The sequence below is a fragment of the Solanum dulcamara genome, chromosome 4 (genome assembly GCF_947179165.1).
Source record: "Solanum dulcamara chromosome 4, daSolDulc1.2, whole genome shotgun sequence".
Taxonomy (NCBI): Eukaryota; Viridiplantae; Streptophyta; class Magnoliopsida; order Solanales; family Solanaceae; genus Solanum; species Solanum dulcamara.
The window spans coordinates 21,341,192-21,360,638 of record NC_077240.1 but is presented as its reverse complement, the minus strand read 5'-3'; the positions used below and the strand labels follow the sequence as shown (position 1 = coordinate 21,360,638).

Here is a 19,447-nt window from a genome sequence, read left to right as displayed (position 1 = left end):
AGAATTTGTGGCAAAAAACCTGACATTCATCTTAACTTGCTTTAAGGCAAATTTTGTGTCTGAAGTCCTGTTTATTCATTAGGATTTGAGACAAAATTCTAACGTGCGAAATGATATTTTTTGCACTATTTTAAAAAAAAGAAAACTGCACCCTACATATAAATATAAGTGTTGAAAATATACAACCTTAACAATGAATTAGCCGAAGAATGTAAGCAAATAAAAGAGAACAAAAGAAATAGAGGAAATTTGCAGTATCAGTATCAATGTTCTTCGTCTTATTTTGCCATGCCAAAACAAGGCTATAAATAGCCTAGAAAAAGAAAGGAAATTGGTGGGTTGCCCACTTTCAGTGGGCCCATGTATATTAAATAATATCTTAGTGGATATCCAATTTTACACAATATGTCCACGTGTAATGTGCCTCCATAAAAATATTTTACAAGAAATAATATATACATATATTCTGTGCATCCTAGATATTGTCTCTTGTTCAAACCTTACTAGGAAGGAAAAACCTAGTGAAGGAAAAAGAGTACACATATCTGGTAATACGCCTTGAGTGTTGCCTCATTAAAAATCTTACCAGGAAAAATCCTGTGGGACAAAACCTTGATTAAGGAAAAAAGAGTGCAGCGCATATTTTACTCCCCCTGATGAAAACTCCATTTGATATTTTGGAGACGACGCATTTCAATCTTATATCTTAGTTTCTCAAAAGTTGATGTTGATAATGCCTTTGTGAATAAATCTGCAAGATTATCACTTGAACGAACTTGTTGTACATCAATATCACCATTCTTCTGTAGATCATGTGTGAAGAATAATTTTGGTGAAATATGTTTCGTTCTATCTCCTTTTATGAAGCCACCCTTCAATTGAGCTATGCACGCGGCATTGTCTTCGAATATAATTGTGGGTACTTTAACATCATTTTCTAGACCGCTTCTTTCTTTGATAAACTGTATTATCGATCTCAACCACACACATTCTCTATTTGCTTCGTGAATTGCTATTATTTCAGCATAATTTGAAGAAGTAGCAACAATCGACTGTTTTGTAGATCGCCATGATATAGCAGTTCCTTCGTGTGTAAATAGGTAGCCTGTCTGAGATCGAGCTTTATGTGGGTCTGATAAATAACCTGCATCTGCATAACCAATAAGGTCTGCGCAACCTTTGTTAGTATAAAACAAACCCATATCAATAGTACCCTTCAGATATCGTAAAATATGTTTGATACCGTTCCAATGCCTTCGCGTTGGGGATGAACTATACCTTGCTAGCAAATTAACAGAAAATGTTATATCAGGTCTAGTTGCGTTAGCAAGATACATAAGTGCACCAATAGCACTGAGATATGGTACTTCAGGACCAAGAATTTCTTCATCCTCTTCTGGAGGTCGAAATTGATCTTTTTCCACTTCAAGTGATCGAACAACCATTGGAGTACTTAATGGATGTGCTTTGTCCATGTAAAACCTTTTTAAGATTTTCTCAGTGTAGGCAGATTGATGGACAAAAACCCTGTCTGCTAAATGTTCAATTTGCAGACCTAGATAAAGTTGTCTTTCCAAGGTCTTTCATTTTAAATTCTTTCTTTAGATATTCAATTGCCTTTTGGACCTCTTCAGGGGTTCCAATGAGATTTATATCATTAACATAAACGGCGAGTATAACAAATTTTGATTCCGTTACAAATGACATCATTTATATAACCTTTATTTATTAAGTACTCACTAAGGCGATTATACCACATACGTCCTGATTGTTTCAGACCATATAATGATCTTTGCAGTTTTATTGAGTACATCTCCCGAGATTTTTTATATGCTTCAGGCAATTTTAATTCTTCTGGGATTTTCATGTAAATTTCATTATCAAATGAACCATAAAGGTAAGCTATAACTACATCCATTAGATGTATTTCGAGATTTTTATGTACAGCTAGACTGATGAGATATCGAAATGTTATTTCATCCATAATAGGTGAATATGTTTCTTCATAGTTGACTCCGGGTCTTTGAGAGAATCCTTGTGCAACAAGGCGTGCCTTATATCTTACAATTTCATTTAACTCATTTCGTTTTCTAACAAAAACCCATTTATAGCCAACTGGTTTTACACCTTCAGGGGTTTGTCCAAAAACCTCACGTTTAGCAAGTGAGTCTAATTCTGATTGAATTGCCTTTTGCCATTCTGACCAATCACATCTACGTCGACATTCTTCGACGGATTTAGGCTCAAGACTTTCACTATCTTGCATGAGGTTAAGTGCAACATTATATGCAAAAACATTATCAATCGTGATTTTAGATCGATCAAATTTATCTCATCACCGAAAGAATTTATTGAAAGTTCTTCATTTACTTGAGTCTTGGGTTCACTGATTTCTTCAGGAATATCAGGATTACTCAAATCTTGACCTTCCTCAAGAGGTTCTATTGTAGTATTATCTTTATTATTTCTTACGCTTCTCTTTCTAGGATTTTTATCCTTTGAACCCAATGGTCTACCACGCTTCTGGCGTGTTTGGGATTCAAAAGCTATGATACTTGTAGATGGTCCTTTTGGGACATCAATCCGGATAGACACATTCACTGCAGGGATATGTGACTTAGTTATCCGTTTCAAATCAGTAAATGCATCTGGCATTTGATTTGCTATTTTCTGCAAGTGGATGATCTTCTAGACCTCCTGTTCACATGTGCGGGTACGTGGATCAAAATATGATAGTGATGAAATTTTCCACGCAATTTCTTTTTCTTTTTCGGGTTCCTTTTTCTCTCCTCCTAATGGCGGAAAAATTGCTTCATCAAACCGACAATCTGCAAATCGAGCAGTGAATAAGTCTCCAGTCAACGGTTCAAGGTATCTAATTATGGAGGGTGAGTCAAACCCAACATATATGCCCAACCTTCGTTGAGGGCCCATTTTTTACGTTGTGGTGGTACTACAGGCATGTATACCGCACAATCAAAAATTCTTAAATGGGCTATATTTGGTTCATGACCAAATACTAATTGCGACGGAGAGTATTTATTATAATGTGTCGGTTTGAGACGTACAAGTGCTGCTGTATGTAAGATAGCATGACCCCAAACAGTAATTGACAATTTTGTTTTCATTAGTAAAGGTCTTGCTATCAGTTGTAGGCGCTTTATAAATGACTCTGCAAGGCCATTTTGAGTATGCACATGAGCAACAGGATGTTCAATTTTTATCCCAATTGATAAGCAATAATCATTAAATGTTTGGGATGTAAATTCTCCAGCATTATCAAGGCGAATGGCCTTAATTGGATAATCTGGGAATTGCGCTCTCAATCTTATTATTTGTGCTAACAACTTCGCAAACGCCAGGTTGCGAGATGATAACAGTCACACATGAGACCATCTAGATGATGCATCTATTAGGATCATAAAATATCTAAACAACCCACTAGGTGGATGAATAGGGCCACATATATCCCCATGTATACGCTCTAAAAATCCAGGAGATTCGATGCCGACCTTCAGGGTCGATGGTCTGGCAATTAATTTGCCTTGATAACAAGCAGCACATGAAAATTCATCATTTGTAAGAATCTTCTGGTTCTTTAACGGATGTCCAGTTGAATTTTTAAGAATTCGTCTCATCATTATTGATCCAGGATGACCTATTCGATCATGCCATAGCACAAATGTATTTGGATCAGTAAACTTCTGGTTTACGATCATATGTGCTTCAATTGCACTAATTTTTGCATAATATAGGCCAGATGACAGAGTTGGTAATTTTTCCAAAATATATTTCTGGCCTGAGACACTCTTGGTTACACCAAGATATTCAATATTCATTTCATTTAGTGTCTCAACATGATATCCATTTCTGCGGATATCTTTAAAACTTAACAAGTTTCTTGGGGATTTAGAAGAAAATAGTGCATCTTCTATAACAATTTTTTACCCTTAGGCAAAATTATAGTAGCTCTTCCGGAGCCTTCTATGATTTTTGAATTACCAGATATTGTATTAACATTAGCTTTTCTTCTAAGTAAATTGGAAAAATATTTCTCGTCTTTAAATATAGCATGAGTTGTTTCACTATCAATTACATAAATATCCTCGTGATTTATCATTGATCCAAACAAGATTTGAGGCATTTTCATATTTTCTTCAATAAGAAATAAAATACGTATTAACACATGGTATATTACATAAATTTTATTTATATACATTGACTAGGAAAATACAAACATCATATTTAATACAGATAAAAAAAATATTTACATATTAATAGTCTTGTCAATATTCATATTTTCGTCTGGAAAATTAAAGAAATCAGCTACATCTAAATGCATGGGCTCAATATTATCTTCAGAGATAAAATTTGTCTCTGGATTATTTTCTGCCCTTTTCAGAGATGCCTGATATAGCTGAACAAGGCGCTTTGATGACCGGCAAATCCGCGACCAGTGCCCCACACCTCCACATCTATGACATATTATTTCTGAATTATTCTTCGGTAAAGCTTCTGGCTTTTTACCCTGCCTTTTATATTGCTGGTTATTTCTCGGTGCCAGCCGAGCATCATGATTATAATTTCTTCTTTGACCACGACCACGACTGGGGCCATGGCCTCTTTCTCGTTGGTTGGAATTTGCCTGATTCACTTCAGGGAGTGACAAAGAACCAACTGGCCGACTATCATGATTTTTCATTAATAGTTCATTATGTCTTTTAGCAATAAGAAGGTGAGAAAGTAATTCAGAATATTTTTTAAATTCTTTTTCGCGATATTGCTGCTGCAGGAGCATATTCACGGGTGAAAATGTGGAGTATGTTTTTTCCAGTTAATCCTGCTCAGTGATCTCTTCTCCGCATAAATTTAACTGAGCTATAATTCTAAATAGAGCAGAATTATATTCAGTTATATTTTTGAAATCCATTAATCTCAAATTTAGCCAATCATGACGAGCTTGTGGAAGCATGACCAACTTCAGGTGGTCATATCTTTCTTTTAAATTTTTCCACAATTTAAGGGGGTCTTTTAATGTAAGATATTGTAATTTTAGCCATCGTCAAGATGATGACGGAGAAATATCATGGCTTTAGCACGGTCTTGATTGGATGCCATATTGTCATCTTTAATGGTGTCTGCCAGACCCATTGATTCTAAATGAATTTCGGCATCAAGTGCCCATGATGAGTAGCCTTTTCCAGAGATATCAAGAGCAGTAAATTCAATTTTTGAAATATTTGCCATTTTATGAAAATAAAATTAAATAAAACTCTTACCACTTTTGTTACCTTGAATAAATAGCAGAGCTTCGTGCTGATAACGTGTTGAAAATATACAACCTTAACAATGAATTAGCCAAAGAAAGTAAGCAAATAAAAGAGAACAGAAGAAATAGAGAAAATTTGCAGTATCAGTATCAATGTTCTTCGTCTCATTTTGCCATGCCAAAACAAGGCTATAAATAGCCTAGAAAAAGAAAGGAAATTGGTGGGTTGCCCACTTTCAGTGGGCTCCATGTATATTAAATAATGTCTTAGTGGATATCCAATTTCACACACTATCTAACAATAAGAACCATATATTACAAAATTTTCGTGCGCAATCCGTTTCCCCCTTATGCGCATTCCTCTTCAATTTCAAAAACTCTCACTTAACTTCACAAACAATTTAGTTCTCAATATAAGCTTTTTTCGAGAAGTTGACAATTGAAGAACTTAGTTAAAAAAAGAATTTCATTGTTAGCTATTAAAAAGTCCGCAGCTCAAGTTTGAAAAATTGATTTGCTGCAAATGAACTTTGTTTTGACTATTAAGTTATTTTTTATATACATATGTAGTATTCTTTATGAACAAAATCAAAGTCTACGAGGAGAATGTCGACGCCTCAGTGGCCCCGTCCATCTTGTGAATCCTGTCTGGCTCTGAAAAATGCAAAGATGCTTGCCTAATTAGTACGTAGCTGACTAGTCAATATGCTAAATTATAAACATTTGAAATTGCAATCGACCGAGTTGTTGTCGGAGTCGACTTACCAAAGAGAAAACCAAGTCGTTCAAGGAAACAAAGTCATTGCCAACTTATTACTTACGTTTCATAAGGATAATAATTACCAGATAAAATTTGGAACTAATATTATTTCATGTTTGATTTGAGGTATTAGCTAATCACGGAATTATTCCACCATTTGTATCACATATAAAAGATGAAATATAGAAAATAATTCCATGAGATATTCTTACTTATCATATCATGTACACCAAAAGATTTATTGTATTTGATAAGAGTAGCTATAAATACAATCATACGAATTAGCTAGTGTGCTCACTGAACTTGCTCCATAGATCTCTAGTATATCCCATTGTACACGCACCCACTTATAGATTGCTAACGAAGTTACAGGAAAATATAATGGGAAGAGAGAAACGAACATGTCAAGGTAAACAACACTTCAGCCATCCCCACATCTTGAAACCAATTGTGGATCCACCTGAAACTCTCACTTGCAATGCTTGTCAGCAATTAAACATTAGCAGTAGTAATTTCTATGGCTACAATATTTCCTCCATGAAAACTGTCTCAATGCTCCGCGTTTTCTCGATCACTCATCTCATCCTTCCCACCACTTGACCCTTCTCCCAACTCCGACTTACTCGAATCGTTCTTACACTTGCAAGGCTTGTGCCTCTGCTGGAAATGGTTTTAGTTTTAGCTGTGCCCGTTGCGAATTCGATGTCCACATGCACTCTGCTGGAACTCAATTTTGCAAGATCAATACTAATCGACAAACATCCACATGAGTTGGAGCTCTGGTTTGGTTCTCCGTACAAAGATAAGGATACCCTATTTGCTTGTGATATCTGCAATATCATAATGGACATGGACGAATCTTTGTGCTATTGCGCTGATTGTGATTTCGTGTTGCACTTGCAGTGTGCATCGCCTGATGCTGATGTTTTCCCTACATCACACTCACAACAGCTTCGAAATCCGACGAAATATCCAATTCCAATTCCAATAGTGGAGATGATAAATTGTGTGACGAATAAAGTGGAAAAAATGAAGCATTTTAGCCATTCCCATGACTTGGAACTCTCTGAAGTTCAAGAAACAGAGGAAATAATCGGCTCAGGCTGTGAGGAGAAACTTTGTGGCACTGCTAATTACAAATGCACAAAATCCAACTGTGAATTCACCCTTAACAACAGTTAAAAGAGAGGATGGTTCGAGCCTTGAGAATGAAGAAGAGGAAGAGATGACAAATGAGCAGAAATTGATGATGGCAACAATCAAATCTCAAGGACAACAGGCAAGGCTTAATTTTCAAGCTCAAATGGCATATATGAACGCCCAAACTATAAGAAATATGTGACCTAGCTCTCATCGTTATTATTAAGGTTTTTTCTTCTTATTTGGAATATAAAATAAAAATTCTGTTCTCATGGTATGATCTTCGTCATGGACTCACCTTGCAAGGGAGAAGAGAGTTGAATATTTTGGACTTGTTCCTTTTTCTGTGTGCATCAGTTTATAAGTCTCCGAACGAACTTGCATTTACCTCGATTATTCTTATGGATGCTTCTTGTTTTTATTTGTTTTCGGTAAATTTGTCTTTTGTATTTCAGTTTTCAATTACATCAATAAAAATTAAGTTTCAAGCGTTAACTCATTATTAGAACTCTCTAGATACATTACATTCTGAGTTATCGAGTTGGAAAATACATGAGTGGTATATCAAGAAGAATTAAAAATTAGGAACAAATAAATCAGTACATATGATTGTGTTACAACTAACCGTTAGAAAATACCTCACTTAGAAATTGATATTTATCAATTTTTTAGGCCCATGCACCTAACATTCTCTGTCTATCAAATTGCTAATTTGATTAGTGTGAATTGAATAAAACGAGTAAAGGTTAAAAAGTTGCGTGGTATTTCTTCCTGTTAAGTATTCGTAGACCATATACGAAAGTTGGTCGAAAACGTAGTACGTAGGGTCTATTAATTAAGCAACTTGCTATAGCAAAATATGGCACAAGTTGATCAAATACAAGTCCAAAGTCTATATTCATCTTTAGACTTTTAGGTCATTCATTATTCCAGTATGAAATACTATCAAATATATCCAAATCCGTAACACCACAAAGTCATCGGTCAACTCATTATCCCGTAAAAGTTTTCACAAATGTAAATTCCTTGAACCTCAATATTTGATTTTCATGTCACCAAGATTTCTATATTTAAACACTGCTACTCATATCACTTAGATGTACTCAAAACCTTAGCTTATTGATTACTAACGAGATTCCAAAGGAAATGGGAAGAGGGAAACAGATATGTCAAGGTAAACAACACTATAGTCATCCACACATGTTGAAACCAATTGTCAATCCAACTGAAACTTTCACTTGCAATGCTTGTGAGCAACCAAACATTGCTAGTAATTTCTATGGCTGCAATACCTGCCAATATTTCCTCCATGAAAATTGCCTCAACGCTCCGCGTTTTCTTCATCACTCATCTCATCTATCCCACCACTTGACCCTTCTTCCAGTTCCAACTTACTCGAATCGTTCTTATACTTGCAAGGCTTGTGGCTCTGCTGGCAATGGCTGTAGTTATAGCTGTGCCTGTTGCGACTTCGATATCCATATGCACTGTGCCCTTTTGCCCCAAACTGTTGTCCTTTCCCAGGACCATCATCATGAACTTGGCCTCATTTTTGAATCCCCTTTTGATGACGAGGCTGACGAAAACACGGTTTTTGTTTGTGATGTCTGTTACGACAATGTAGATCTTAATAACTGGTTGTATTATTGTGCTGATTGTGATTTTGGCACACATCTCGAATGTGCCATTTCCAAACCTGTCAGACAACAAGAACAGAAACAGAGGAAAACAGAGGAGGAACCAATCAAGATACAAGAAACCAATCAAAAAGAAGAGGAAAACAGAGGAGTGACGGATAAAGTGAGAAAAATGAAGCATTTTAGCCACTCCCATGCTTTAGAACTCTCTGAAGTTCAACAATCAAATGAGATAATTTGCTCAGGCTGTGAGAATAAACTTTGCGGCATTGCTAATTACAAATGCACAAAATCCAATTGTGAATTCACTCTTGACAAATCGTGCTTCGAATTGCCAAGAAAAATACAACACAATTCTCATCCTAATCACCCTCTCACTTTGTACCCTACTCCACCCGAACGACGACTCTATTTTGGTTGCAATGCTTGTGGCGAAGTACCAAAATCCTTTGTCTACGAATGTCTCGAATGCAACTTTAGTCTCCATGCCAAATGTGCTACATCTTGGCCTGAAAATGTGGCTCGTGAGGATCATCAGCATTCCCTTACACTACAATATCAATGGCCATTCCCTATGGAACATTCTGTGTATATCTATTGCAACGTGTGCGATGGACTTTGCAATGATAGCTTATGGCTTTATTATTGTGCCGAGTGTAAATTTGGCACGCACTTGAAATGTGTGACGGTTAAAAAGGAAGTAGGTTCGAGCCTTGGGAATGAAAAAGAACATGTAAACGAAGGGATGACTAATGCAGAGAGATTGATGATGGCGACGATCGAACTTCAAGACCATCAGGCAAGGATGAATTTTCAATCCAATATGGCCCATCAGAACACCCATTTTATGAACAATTTGTTTGGTAGGTCTCATCGTTATTACTAAGGGTTCTTCTTCGGAAAATAAAATAAAAACTATTTTCTTATTATATGGTATTGCCATTGGAGAAATCGTCTCTAGTTACAAGTTAAGCTGGTTAATTATTTTGGGAGTTGTTGCTTTTCCATTCTATATATCTCTGTGCTATTTTCTTGTATTTCAATTTTAATATCAATCAATAAAATAAGTCTCTTGTTTGTTCCAATCGCTTGAAGCGGGTACTTTAACCATTAGTTAGAATTCGAAGTGTTAATTCATCATTAAGGAACTCTAGTTCTAGAATTGCAAGAAAGTCAAAGAAAATGAGGAAAAAGTTGGCTGCAACTTTTCAAAGAAAAGGCACCGTCCAAGAAAAAGAAGAAAAAGTTGTTGCCTACGCGTAGAAAATTAATGCGTATTTTTTTTACGCGTTTTCATCCTTCTATAAATAGAGGGCCTCGTGCCCTCATTTGATTCATTCAGAAAAAGAGAGAGGAAGAATACAAAGAGAATTATACACCAAGATAAATATTATAGTCTTGAGTGTTCTCTTTAGTAGTTGTTCCTTTATAAGAGAGAAATGTTTATTGTTGTTTCCTCCTTATATTTGAGAGCAGTGTATTCCCATATTATCATAATAAAATCCTTCTACCCCGTGGTTTTCCCCTATATCTGTTTGAGGGGTTTCCACGTAAAATTCTCGTGTCTAATTTATTTTCATTATTTATTATTGTATCAACCTTTAGTTGTGGTGCTTTTTCCCTCCAACAGTGGTATCAGAGCCCTCAGTTATTCTGTTTATTTTATGCAAAGGTACTATCTGTCAATAATAATTTATCGTCAATAGTAAAATTCGATGAAAAGTACTATTCACGTGAATAGTAAATTTTGGTGACGGTATATTTTGTCACGATTGTTCGCAAAAATATCCAGAAACGATCTAGAAGGGTGTGAAGCAAATAACTATGTCGAATACAATAAAGTTTGACGTTGAGAAATTCAATGAGACTAATTTCTCATTGTGAAAAATAAAAATAAAAGCGATATTGAGAAAAGACAATTGCTTAGTTGCAATTGAAGGTAGGCCCACAGACTTCACTGATGATGGCAAGTGGAACGACATAGACAACAATGCAGTTGCTGATTTACACTTGGCACTAGCTGATCAAGTGTTATCTAGTGTGGCTGAAAAACAGACTCCGAAGAAAATATGAGATACTCTTACGGGATAGTATGAGGCTAAGTCTTTGCATAATAAAATCTTCTTAAAAAGAAGATTGTATACTCTTCGAATGACAGAGTCCATGTCAGTTACTAAACACATCAATATTTTGAATACTCTATTTTCACAACTTACAATAATGGGTTGCAAAATAGAGGGGAGAAATATCAACCGCATCATCAAGTTCATTTAAAGAATCAACGATGATATGAAATCGTAAACTTGGCCATCTGTCGAAACGAGGTTTGAAGATTCTTGCTGAGCAAAAGCTTCTTCCAAGGCTCAAAAAAGTTTCACTACCCTTTTGTGAGCATTGTGTTACCAGTAAGAAGAATAGACTGAAGTTTAGCAGTTCCTCTGCTAAAAGCAAGAAAATATTAGATCTGGTCCACTCTGATATCTGGCAAGCACCGGTGAAGTCCCTAGGAGGAGCAAAATATTTTGTGTCATTTATCGATAATTATTCTATGAGAAGTTGGGTGTATCTAATCAAGAGAAAGACAGATGTTTTTTTGATTTTCAAAGAATTCAAAGCGCGGGTGGAACTTGAATTTGAGAAAAAGATTAAGTTTTTGAGGACAGATAATGGAGGAGAATACACTGGTAATGAATTTGATAACTTCTGTAAACAAGAAGGTATTAAACGGTAGTTCACGGTGTCATATAATCCATAACAAAATAAAATAGCAGAGCGGATGAACAGAACCTTATTGGAACGGACAAAAGCTATGTTGGCAACTGTAGGGTTGGAAAAACCATTTTGGGCAGAAGCAGTCAAAATCGCTTGTTATGTGATCAATCGATCACCACCAACCACAATTGATCTGAAAACGCCAATGGAGATATGGACAGGAAAACCAATTGATTATTCCTGCTTACATATATTCGGAAGTCCTACTTATGTTATGTATAACACCCAAGAAAAATCAAAGTTGGATCCAAAATTCAGGGAATGCATTTTCTTAGGGTGCTGATGGAGTCAAGGGGTATCGCTTGTGGGATCCCACTGCCTGCAAGGTGGTAATCAACGAAGATGTTGTATTTGTTGAAAATAAGATACAAGAAAAAGAAAGTAGCACTTCAAAAGAAAAATCAGAGAGTACTACAATTGAAGTTGAAAAAATAAAAGAAGTTCCAGTTCCTTCTGAAGCAGCACCAGAGCACGAAGAACAAAAGTAAGCTGAGATCGAAACTCTACAAGTTCGACGGTCAACTAGGAAGAGAAGAGAACCAGCTTGGCACTCAGATTATTCTATGTAGAGCAATGTTGCATACTTTCTATTAGTAGAAGATGGAGAGCCTTCAACTTTTCACCAGGCTATGAAAGGCCAAGAATCATCTCTGTGGATGGCAGCAATGCAAGAAGAAATTGAAGCTTTTTATAAAAATAAAATATGGGATCTTGTTCAATTACCACAAGAAAGGAAGGCCATTGGAAACAAATGGGTCTACAAGATCAAACGCAATGGTAATGATCAAGTGGAGAAATATCGTGCAAGATTGGTGGTGAAAGAATTCGCTTAGAAAGAAGGTATAAACTTCAATGAGATATTTTCTCCGGTGGTTCGACTCACAACAATTCGAGTGGTCCTGGCGATGTGTGCTACATTTGACTTGTACTTGGAGTAGTTAGATGTCAAAACTGCATTTCTTCATGGAGAACTTGAAGAAGAAATTTACATGCTCCAACCAGAAGGTTTTGAAAAACACGAAAAAGAGAACTTGGTTTGCAGGTTGAACAAATCTCTATATGGTCTCAAACAGGCGCCGAGGTGTTGGTATAAGAGATTTGATTTCTTCATTATAGGCCTTCGATACAACAGACATAGTTCAGATCCTTGTGTTTATTACAAGAGATTTGGTAATGACAATTTTGTTATTTTGCTGTTGTATGTTGATGACATGTTTGTAGCAAGCCCCAACAAAGATCGTCTCACAAATTTAAAGGCAAAGTTGGCTAGGGAGTTTGAAATGAAGGACTTGGGACCAACAAACAAGATTCTAGGGATTCAAATTCACTGAGACAGAATTAATAGGAATATTTGGCTTTCTCAAAAGAACTACTTGAAGAAAATCTTGCGACGCTTTAAGATGAAAGATTGTAAGTCAATTTCTACCCCACTTCCTATTAATTTCAAGTTATCCTCAAGTATGTGTCCTAGCAATGAAACAAAGAGGATGGAGATGTCTCGAGTACCGTATGCATCAGCAGTGGGAAGTTTAATGATCGCCATGGTATGTACAAGAACTGACATTGCACAAGCAGTGGGAGTAATTAGTCGATACATGGCTAATCCTGGTAGAGAGCATTAGAATACTGTTAAGAGGATCCTAAGATATATCAAGGATACTTCAGATGTTGCAATGTGTTATAGAGGATCAGACTTTACTGTTAAAGGTTATGTTGATTCAGATTATGCAGGTGATCTTGATAAAAGCAAGTCCACCACATGTTATGTGTTTATTCTTGCTGGAGGAGTTGTAAGCTGGGTTTCAAAACTGCAATCTATCGTGGCTACATCTACGATGGAAGCAGAATATGTAGCAGCTACACAAGCTAGAAAAGACGCAATATGGATGCAGATGTTACTGGAGGAGCTCGGGCACAAACAAGAGAAGGTTGCTCTGTTTTGTGACAGTCAGAGCGCTTTGCATCTTGCAAAGAATCCGGCATTTCATTCAAGGACAAAGCACATACGAGCTCAGTATCACTTTGTTCGTGAGAATGTGGAAGAAGGGAACGCGGATATTTAGAAAATTCACACTAATGACAACCTAACAGATATGTTTATGAAGCCGATCAACAGTAACAAGTTTAAATGGTGTCGATCTTCTATTGGCTTAGCAGAAACGTAACATTACAGTAATTGGGTAGAAATGATGGTGTGAAGACTTAATTGATTCTCAATTAAATCTTCAAGTGAGAGAATGCAAGAAAGTCAAAGAAAATACAAAAGAGGAGGAAAAAGTTGGCAGCAACTTTTCAAAGAAAAGGCACCGTCCAAGAAAAAGAAGAAAAAGTTATTGCCTACGCGTAGAAAATTAATGCGTAATTTTTTACGCGTTTTCATCCTCCTATAAATAGAGGGTCTCGTGCCCTCATTTGATTCATTCATAAAAAGACAGAGGAGGAATATAAAGAGAGTTATACACCAAGATAAATATTATAGTCTTGAGTGTCCTCTTTAGTAGTTGTTCCTTTTATAAGAGAGAAGTGTTTATTGTTGTTTTCTCCTTATATTTGAGAGCAGCGTACTCCCATATTATCATAATAAAATCCTTCTATCCCATGGTTTTTCCCTTCTATCTGTTTGAGGGGTTTCCACGTAAAATTCTCATGTCTAATTTATTTTTATTATTTATTATTGTATCAAACTTTAGTTGTGGTGCTTGCTATCCCCAACAAGAATGTGTTTGCCTAAGCTTATTAGTTGGTTAGACTAATTTATAAACATTTTTTAGCTAAGTTATTGGTAAACATCGGAAGTGTTTATAAGACAAATCAATCAAAAGTATAAGTTTACATAAATACTTTAATTTAGTTGACCAAATATTTTGTAATTTATTCTAAATATTTTTGTGTAATCTTCATAATACTCTTTCTAAAACATAGCTTTTAATTATTTCTCTATATATTGAAATGTGTGACCATCTCATAAAAAAACTTACTCTATTAAAAAGATCATATTTTTATTTATATAAATATGTCTTATTCCTTTGCATGGTCCAAAATCACGTGATTTTTTTTTATAATGAGCGAGCATTGATATTTGAACTCAAGACTTCTGCTTGTTCTGATAAGAAAATAAAATTTGGACCTAATTTAACCCTAAAAACTAGCTCAAGAAGTGAGCATGGCTCAAGATCATATAACGAAACAAATTACTTCCTGCCTACTGATGTGAGACAATTTAACACAATTTTATTTCCATCTTTTGTCTTTCTTAAAATTTGAAAGTCTTCTAAATTTATATTTTTTGAAAATAGTTTTGAGGACACTTCAGTCATTATAATTAAAAGAAGCGTTTATCAACATCTTTTCACTACAAAATTGAATTAATGAGTTAGTTGTTTCTTCTAAAATTAATCCTTTTATGCTTTCATCACAAAATTATTAATTTAATGCAAATAAAAAATAGTAATTGAAGGTTACCTTGTCCACAACAATTGAGGCAAGGACTAAAACAGCAATAGACCTATAACACAAGGGTTAAATGTGCAATTTTGCCTGAATTAAAGATGAAACAAGGAATTGAGAGTTCTCATTTCAACCACCCCTAGCCTCAAAACTTAAAGACTTTCTAATTCTTTTTTGTTATTATTAATTTCTAATGAATTCAAATGTCTGGTCATCTGGCAGGGAAGAACCCTAGAGAATTCATAGAGAGAGTTGAAAGAAGATGAAATCAGATCGTAAAAGTTATATTCAATCTTTGTAGTGCAAGTGTATATGTGATTACTGATTAGGAGATAATTAGTTGTAGCTAAGTTTTAATCCTACCTAACTATTGAACCCTTAGCCTAATTAACAGCTTTAGCTGGTAATGACTAAACTATCCTTACAATGTCTATTTTAGTCATTAACAGATGTACCTTATTATTTATAACACGAACGACCACTTGTAAAGCCGAATAGGGCTAACACGTCTTCTGTGCTACTATTACTTTGGATATGAAGTTTGTAGTTATTGAAGTGTGACCATTTTATTGAAAGATTAAGTTAGTTACATTATAGTGAGGAGTATTTTTTTTTAACTAGATGATTTATAGTGATGAGGTAATGTTTAAGAATACAAGGTTAAAATAGATTTTGTTAGATGACTATGTTTAAGAGATTAAGAAGAATAAAATCAGGAAAATAAATTGAAATGGAAAGAGTAATATATATGCGTAGAAAGAGTCTGTGTATGAGATAAATGTGACATCTCAGCTTAGGATAAGAAGTCTCACATCAGTAAAACACAAGAGAAATATTGGGCATATAAGTAAGCAAATCTTACTTACTAGTGACGCGTTTTAAAGCCGTGCGGGTCTAGTCTCAAAGCGGACAAAAATAGTGTTTGAATATGATGTATTAATGTTGATATTAATTATATTTGCATTACTTATGTTGAGATTATTTTCTATGTAATATTTGGTTTGATGTATTAAGAAAACACGCATGACATAATTTCTAAAAAAATTTATTTGTCTACAAAAATACCCCTCCACAAATACGATGGAAAGGATGTGAAAAAAGTTTTGAGGGGTGATTGTGTCTTTAAGCATGCTAATGGATGTATTAAAGCCTCTTGTATTGCCAATACCATGATTTCTCAAGTATTAGTTATGCATAATATCAAATAGAGTGTGCATTAGTTATATGTAGGTTGAAAAATATGTACGAAACAAAATATTAGTAATACACAAAGCTAATATATACATCATTTTTTCTAATCCATCCTACCAAGTACCAAACGACCCCATATATATATATGGTATAATTATGCCACAAGAACTGGTGGCAATTATATTAGGTGTGATTAAGAACTGGTCTATTAGAAGAAAAATAATACTTCAAGGGTTCTTTAAATAATGAGGAAATGAAAGTCTACGAGCAGAGAACAGCCCCTTCCAAGTCGCAAATCCTGGCTGGCTTTGAAAAATGCAAGGATGCTCGCCATTGTCAATATGCTGATTAAACTTTTTTTAATAACAATTGGCCAAATTGTTGTCCGAGAAGACTTACAATATTAAGGAGATCAAGAAAAATGAATGCCACTTACACTTAGTCGTTGCATGCATTGCCAACTTATTACTATATACTAACCAAATAGAGTAGTTAAAAATACGAATTCCAATTAGGTAATTTGGTTATTGAACTTGCTAAATCTCTAATATATTCATGTCCAGTTGTTGATAAGTGCATCAACAATTGAAAGTTAGGAGAAAAATGGGAAGGGAGAAACGGACATGTCAAGGTAAACAACACTTTAGCCACCCCCACATCTTGAAACTTATCAATCAAGCTGAAAGTGAAACTCTAACTGGCAATGCTTGTGAGCAACCAAGCATTACTAGTAATTTCTATGGCTGCAATACCTGCCAATATTTCCTCCATGAAAACTGCCTCAATGCTCCGCGTTTTCTCGACCATTCTTCTCATCCTTCCCACCACTTGACCCTTCTCCCAACTCCAACTTACAAAGATCGTTCTTATACTTGCAATGCATGTGGCTCTGCTGGCAATGGATTCAGCTTTAGCTGTACCCGTTGCGACTTTGATATCCATATGCAATGTGCCCTTTTGCCCCAAATTGTCTTCCAATCCCAGCACCATCGTCATGAACTTGAGCTCATATTTGAATCCCCTTTTGATGATGACGCCGATGATGAAAGCACTGTCTTTGTTTGTGATGTCTGTCACGACAATGTAGATCTTAATTACTGGTTATAATATTGTGCTGATTGTGATTTTGGTACACATCTCGAATGTGCCATTTCCAAATCTATCAGCCAACAAGAACGTCTGAAACTGCCAGTCAACAAACCAAGAGAAAATCCAGTTGTAATCATGAAAACAGAGGAGGTACCTATCAAGATACAAAAAATAAATCAAGAAGAAGAAGAGGCAGAGGAAGAGGAGGAGGAAGACAAAGAGGAGGATGAAGAAGAAGAAAAAGAAGAAGACGAGGAGGAGGAAGAAGAAGAAAAACACGGAGAGGAAGAGGAACTCAAAATTGCAAGGTCAATGCTTATTGACAAACATCCACATGAGTTGGAGCTCTGCTTTGGTTCTCCTTGCGAAGATAAGGATATCCTATTTGTTTGTGATATCTGCAATATCATAATGGACACAGACGAATCGTTGTACTACTGTGCTGATTGTGATTTCGGGTCTCACTTGTACTGTGCATCTCCTGATGCTGATGCTCTTCCGAGATCACAGCAGCGTCGAAATCCAAATCCAATTCCAAATGCAAATTCAACAGTGGAGATGATAAATTCAATTAATGATGCTCATGAGCGACTTATAGCAGCTCAAATTGAATCTCAGATTGCTGCACGAGCAAGACAGGCTATGCTGGATTCGGTGGACGGACCATCACGAAGACACTATTACTACTAATTGCTATCATGCAATATGCAATCCGCTTTGAATTCATGTTAATTTTCTGCAAATCAAATGCTTTGTAGCTGTTATGTTATTTACTTGAGCACCATTAATTCTCTTTCAACTCTTGTATTTCTATTGTTCATGTTGATAGACATATTTCTCCATCTTCTTTACAGTTTCTATATTTATCTATTCACAATTGTTTGATATTGTCGGATAAAAATTACATTTTGAAAATTGAATTAATGAGTTAATTGACAAACGGAGCCAATTACAACAATTGAGACTAGAATTAAAAATGCGCTAGCCCTATAGGCTATAACACAAGGGTGAAATGTGCAGTTTTACTTAAATAAAATGATGAAAACCAGGAAACTAAATGAACAAAGTAGATAAATTCGATGGGCAGAAAAAAGGGCATTGTTTTTTTTCTTCAATAGTTTGTAATGTGTACATTCGAAGTAATGAATTCATCTGTCTGCTCCTTTGACAAAATAGTATTCAGTGTTGCAATAATCAAAACTTCAACGACCAAAATATTGATACAAATTTTAACACTTCTAAATAAATTATTAGTCAGCAGATTATGATAATATATGATCAAATGCCAACTAATTGATAAGAGCAAATTGAAAGTGCCGCATTTGTACCCCGTTCTGCCAAATTGAAAGTGTCTCGAAAATTCAGCCACGAAAACTGCCTCAACAACTCCGCGTTTTCTCGACCACTCATCTCATCCTTCCCACCCTTTAACCCTTCTCCCAATTCCAACTTACCGACTCGTTCCTTTCTTTGCAACGCTTGTGGATTTGCTGTGCCCGTTACCTGTTTGATATCCACATGCAATGTGCCTCTTGTCCAAGCTCAATACTCATCGACAAGCACCCACACCATCAATTGGAGCTCATATTCGGTTCTCCTTACGAAGATAAGGATATCGAATATGTTTGTGATGTCTGCAATGCAGTAATAAACAAGGACAATTGGTTGTATTGTTGCGCTGATTGTGATTTCTGGCGCACACTTGCAGTGTGCTAGCCTTGAACTTGTTGTTTACCTAGGAAGCCGACCAATTAATCCAAATGCAAATTCAGCAGTCAGCACTGGAGATGATAAATTTAGTTAATGAGACTAGTAATAATTTTTTGAATATCAACTTGCTAGTCGGATGGGAGCACGATTAGGAGAAGATATAATGGATTGGGGCAGGCCAACACGAAGATATTGTTGTTGTGCCTCAATTATTGCAGAGTTTGTTGGAAGTTGGATTATTGCACCTATATTTTAGTTGTTTCCCTTTTCTAGTTTGTTTAAAAGTCTATTAGCTATTTTTAAGATTAGTTTCTTATTTTCAGCAAACAGTAATTTCAGTTAGCATTTATTTAGGAGTACTTTGCTGCATCTTTTGTTAACGTACATGTATATATTCAATCTCTGAAGATCAATAATATAAACTTTTTCACT

General features: G+C 35.5%; 2 protein-coding genes and 1 pseudogene across 2 annotated transcripts; all 3 read left to right on the top strand.

The window, feature by feature from the left end:
• The first annotated feature begins 6,232 nt into the window (after positions 1 to 6,232).
• Positions 6,233 to 7,466, top strand: LOC129886905 (protein VACUOLELESS GAMETOPHYTES-like; annotated as a pseudogene).
• Positions 7,467 to 8,153: 687 nt separating this feature from the next.
• LOC129886900 (uncharacterized) lies at positions 8,154 to 9,891 on the top strand. The gene has a single exon (XM_055961792.1). It carries the CDS (start codon positions 8,316 to 8,318, stop codon positions 9,690 to 9,692), a length of 1,377 nt encoding a protein of 458 aa, XP_055817767.1. The 5' UTR covers positions 8,154 to 8,315; the 3' UTR covers positions 9,693 to 9,891.
• A 6,928-nt stretch (positions 9,892 to 16,819) lies between these two features.
• On the top strand, positions 16,820 to 19,109 carry LOC129884092 (protein VACUOLELESS GAMETOPHYTES-like). The gene is made up of 3 exons (XM_055958457.1): positions 16,820 to 17,185; positions 17,597 to 17,959; positions 19,014 to 19,109. The coding sequence occupies exons 1-3, from the start codon at positions 16,820 to 16,822 to the stop codon at positions 19,107 to 19,109; spliced, it is 825 nt and encodes a 274-aa protein (XP_055814432.1).
• The last annotated feature ends 338 nt before the right edge of the window (positions 19,110 to 19,447 follow it).

Bases quoted from the DNA above. Each gene is read 5' to 3' on its own strand.
- LOC129884092 (XM_055958457.1), top strand. From the start codon at position 16,820: ATGGGAAGGGAGAAACGGACATGTCAAGGTAAACAACACTTTAGCCAC. The intron at 17,186-17,596 runs GTCTTCCAATCC...GGAGAGGAAGAG, and splicing joins GTGCCCTTTTGCCCCAAATT to GAACTCAAAATTGCAAGGTC. The intron at 17,960-19,013 runs GTGGACGGACCA...GCACACTTGCAG, and splicing joins GACAGGCTATGCTGGATTCG to TGTGCTAGCCTTGAACTTGT.
- LOC129886900 (XM_055961792.1), top strand. From the start codon at position 8,316: ATGGGAAGAGGGAAACAGATATGTCAAGGTAAACAACACTATAGTCAT.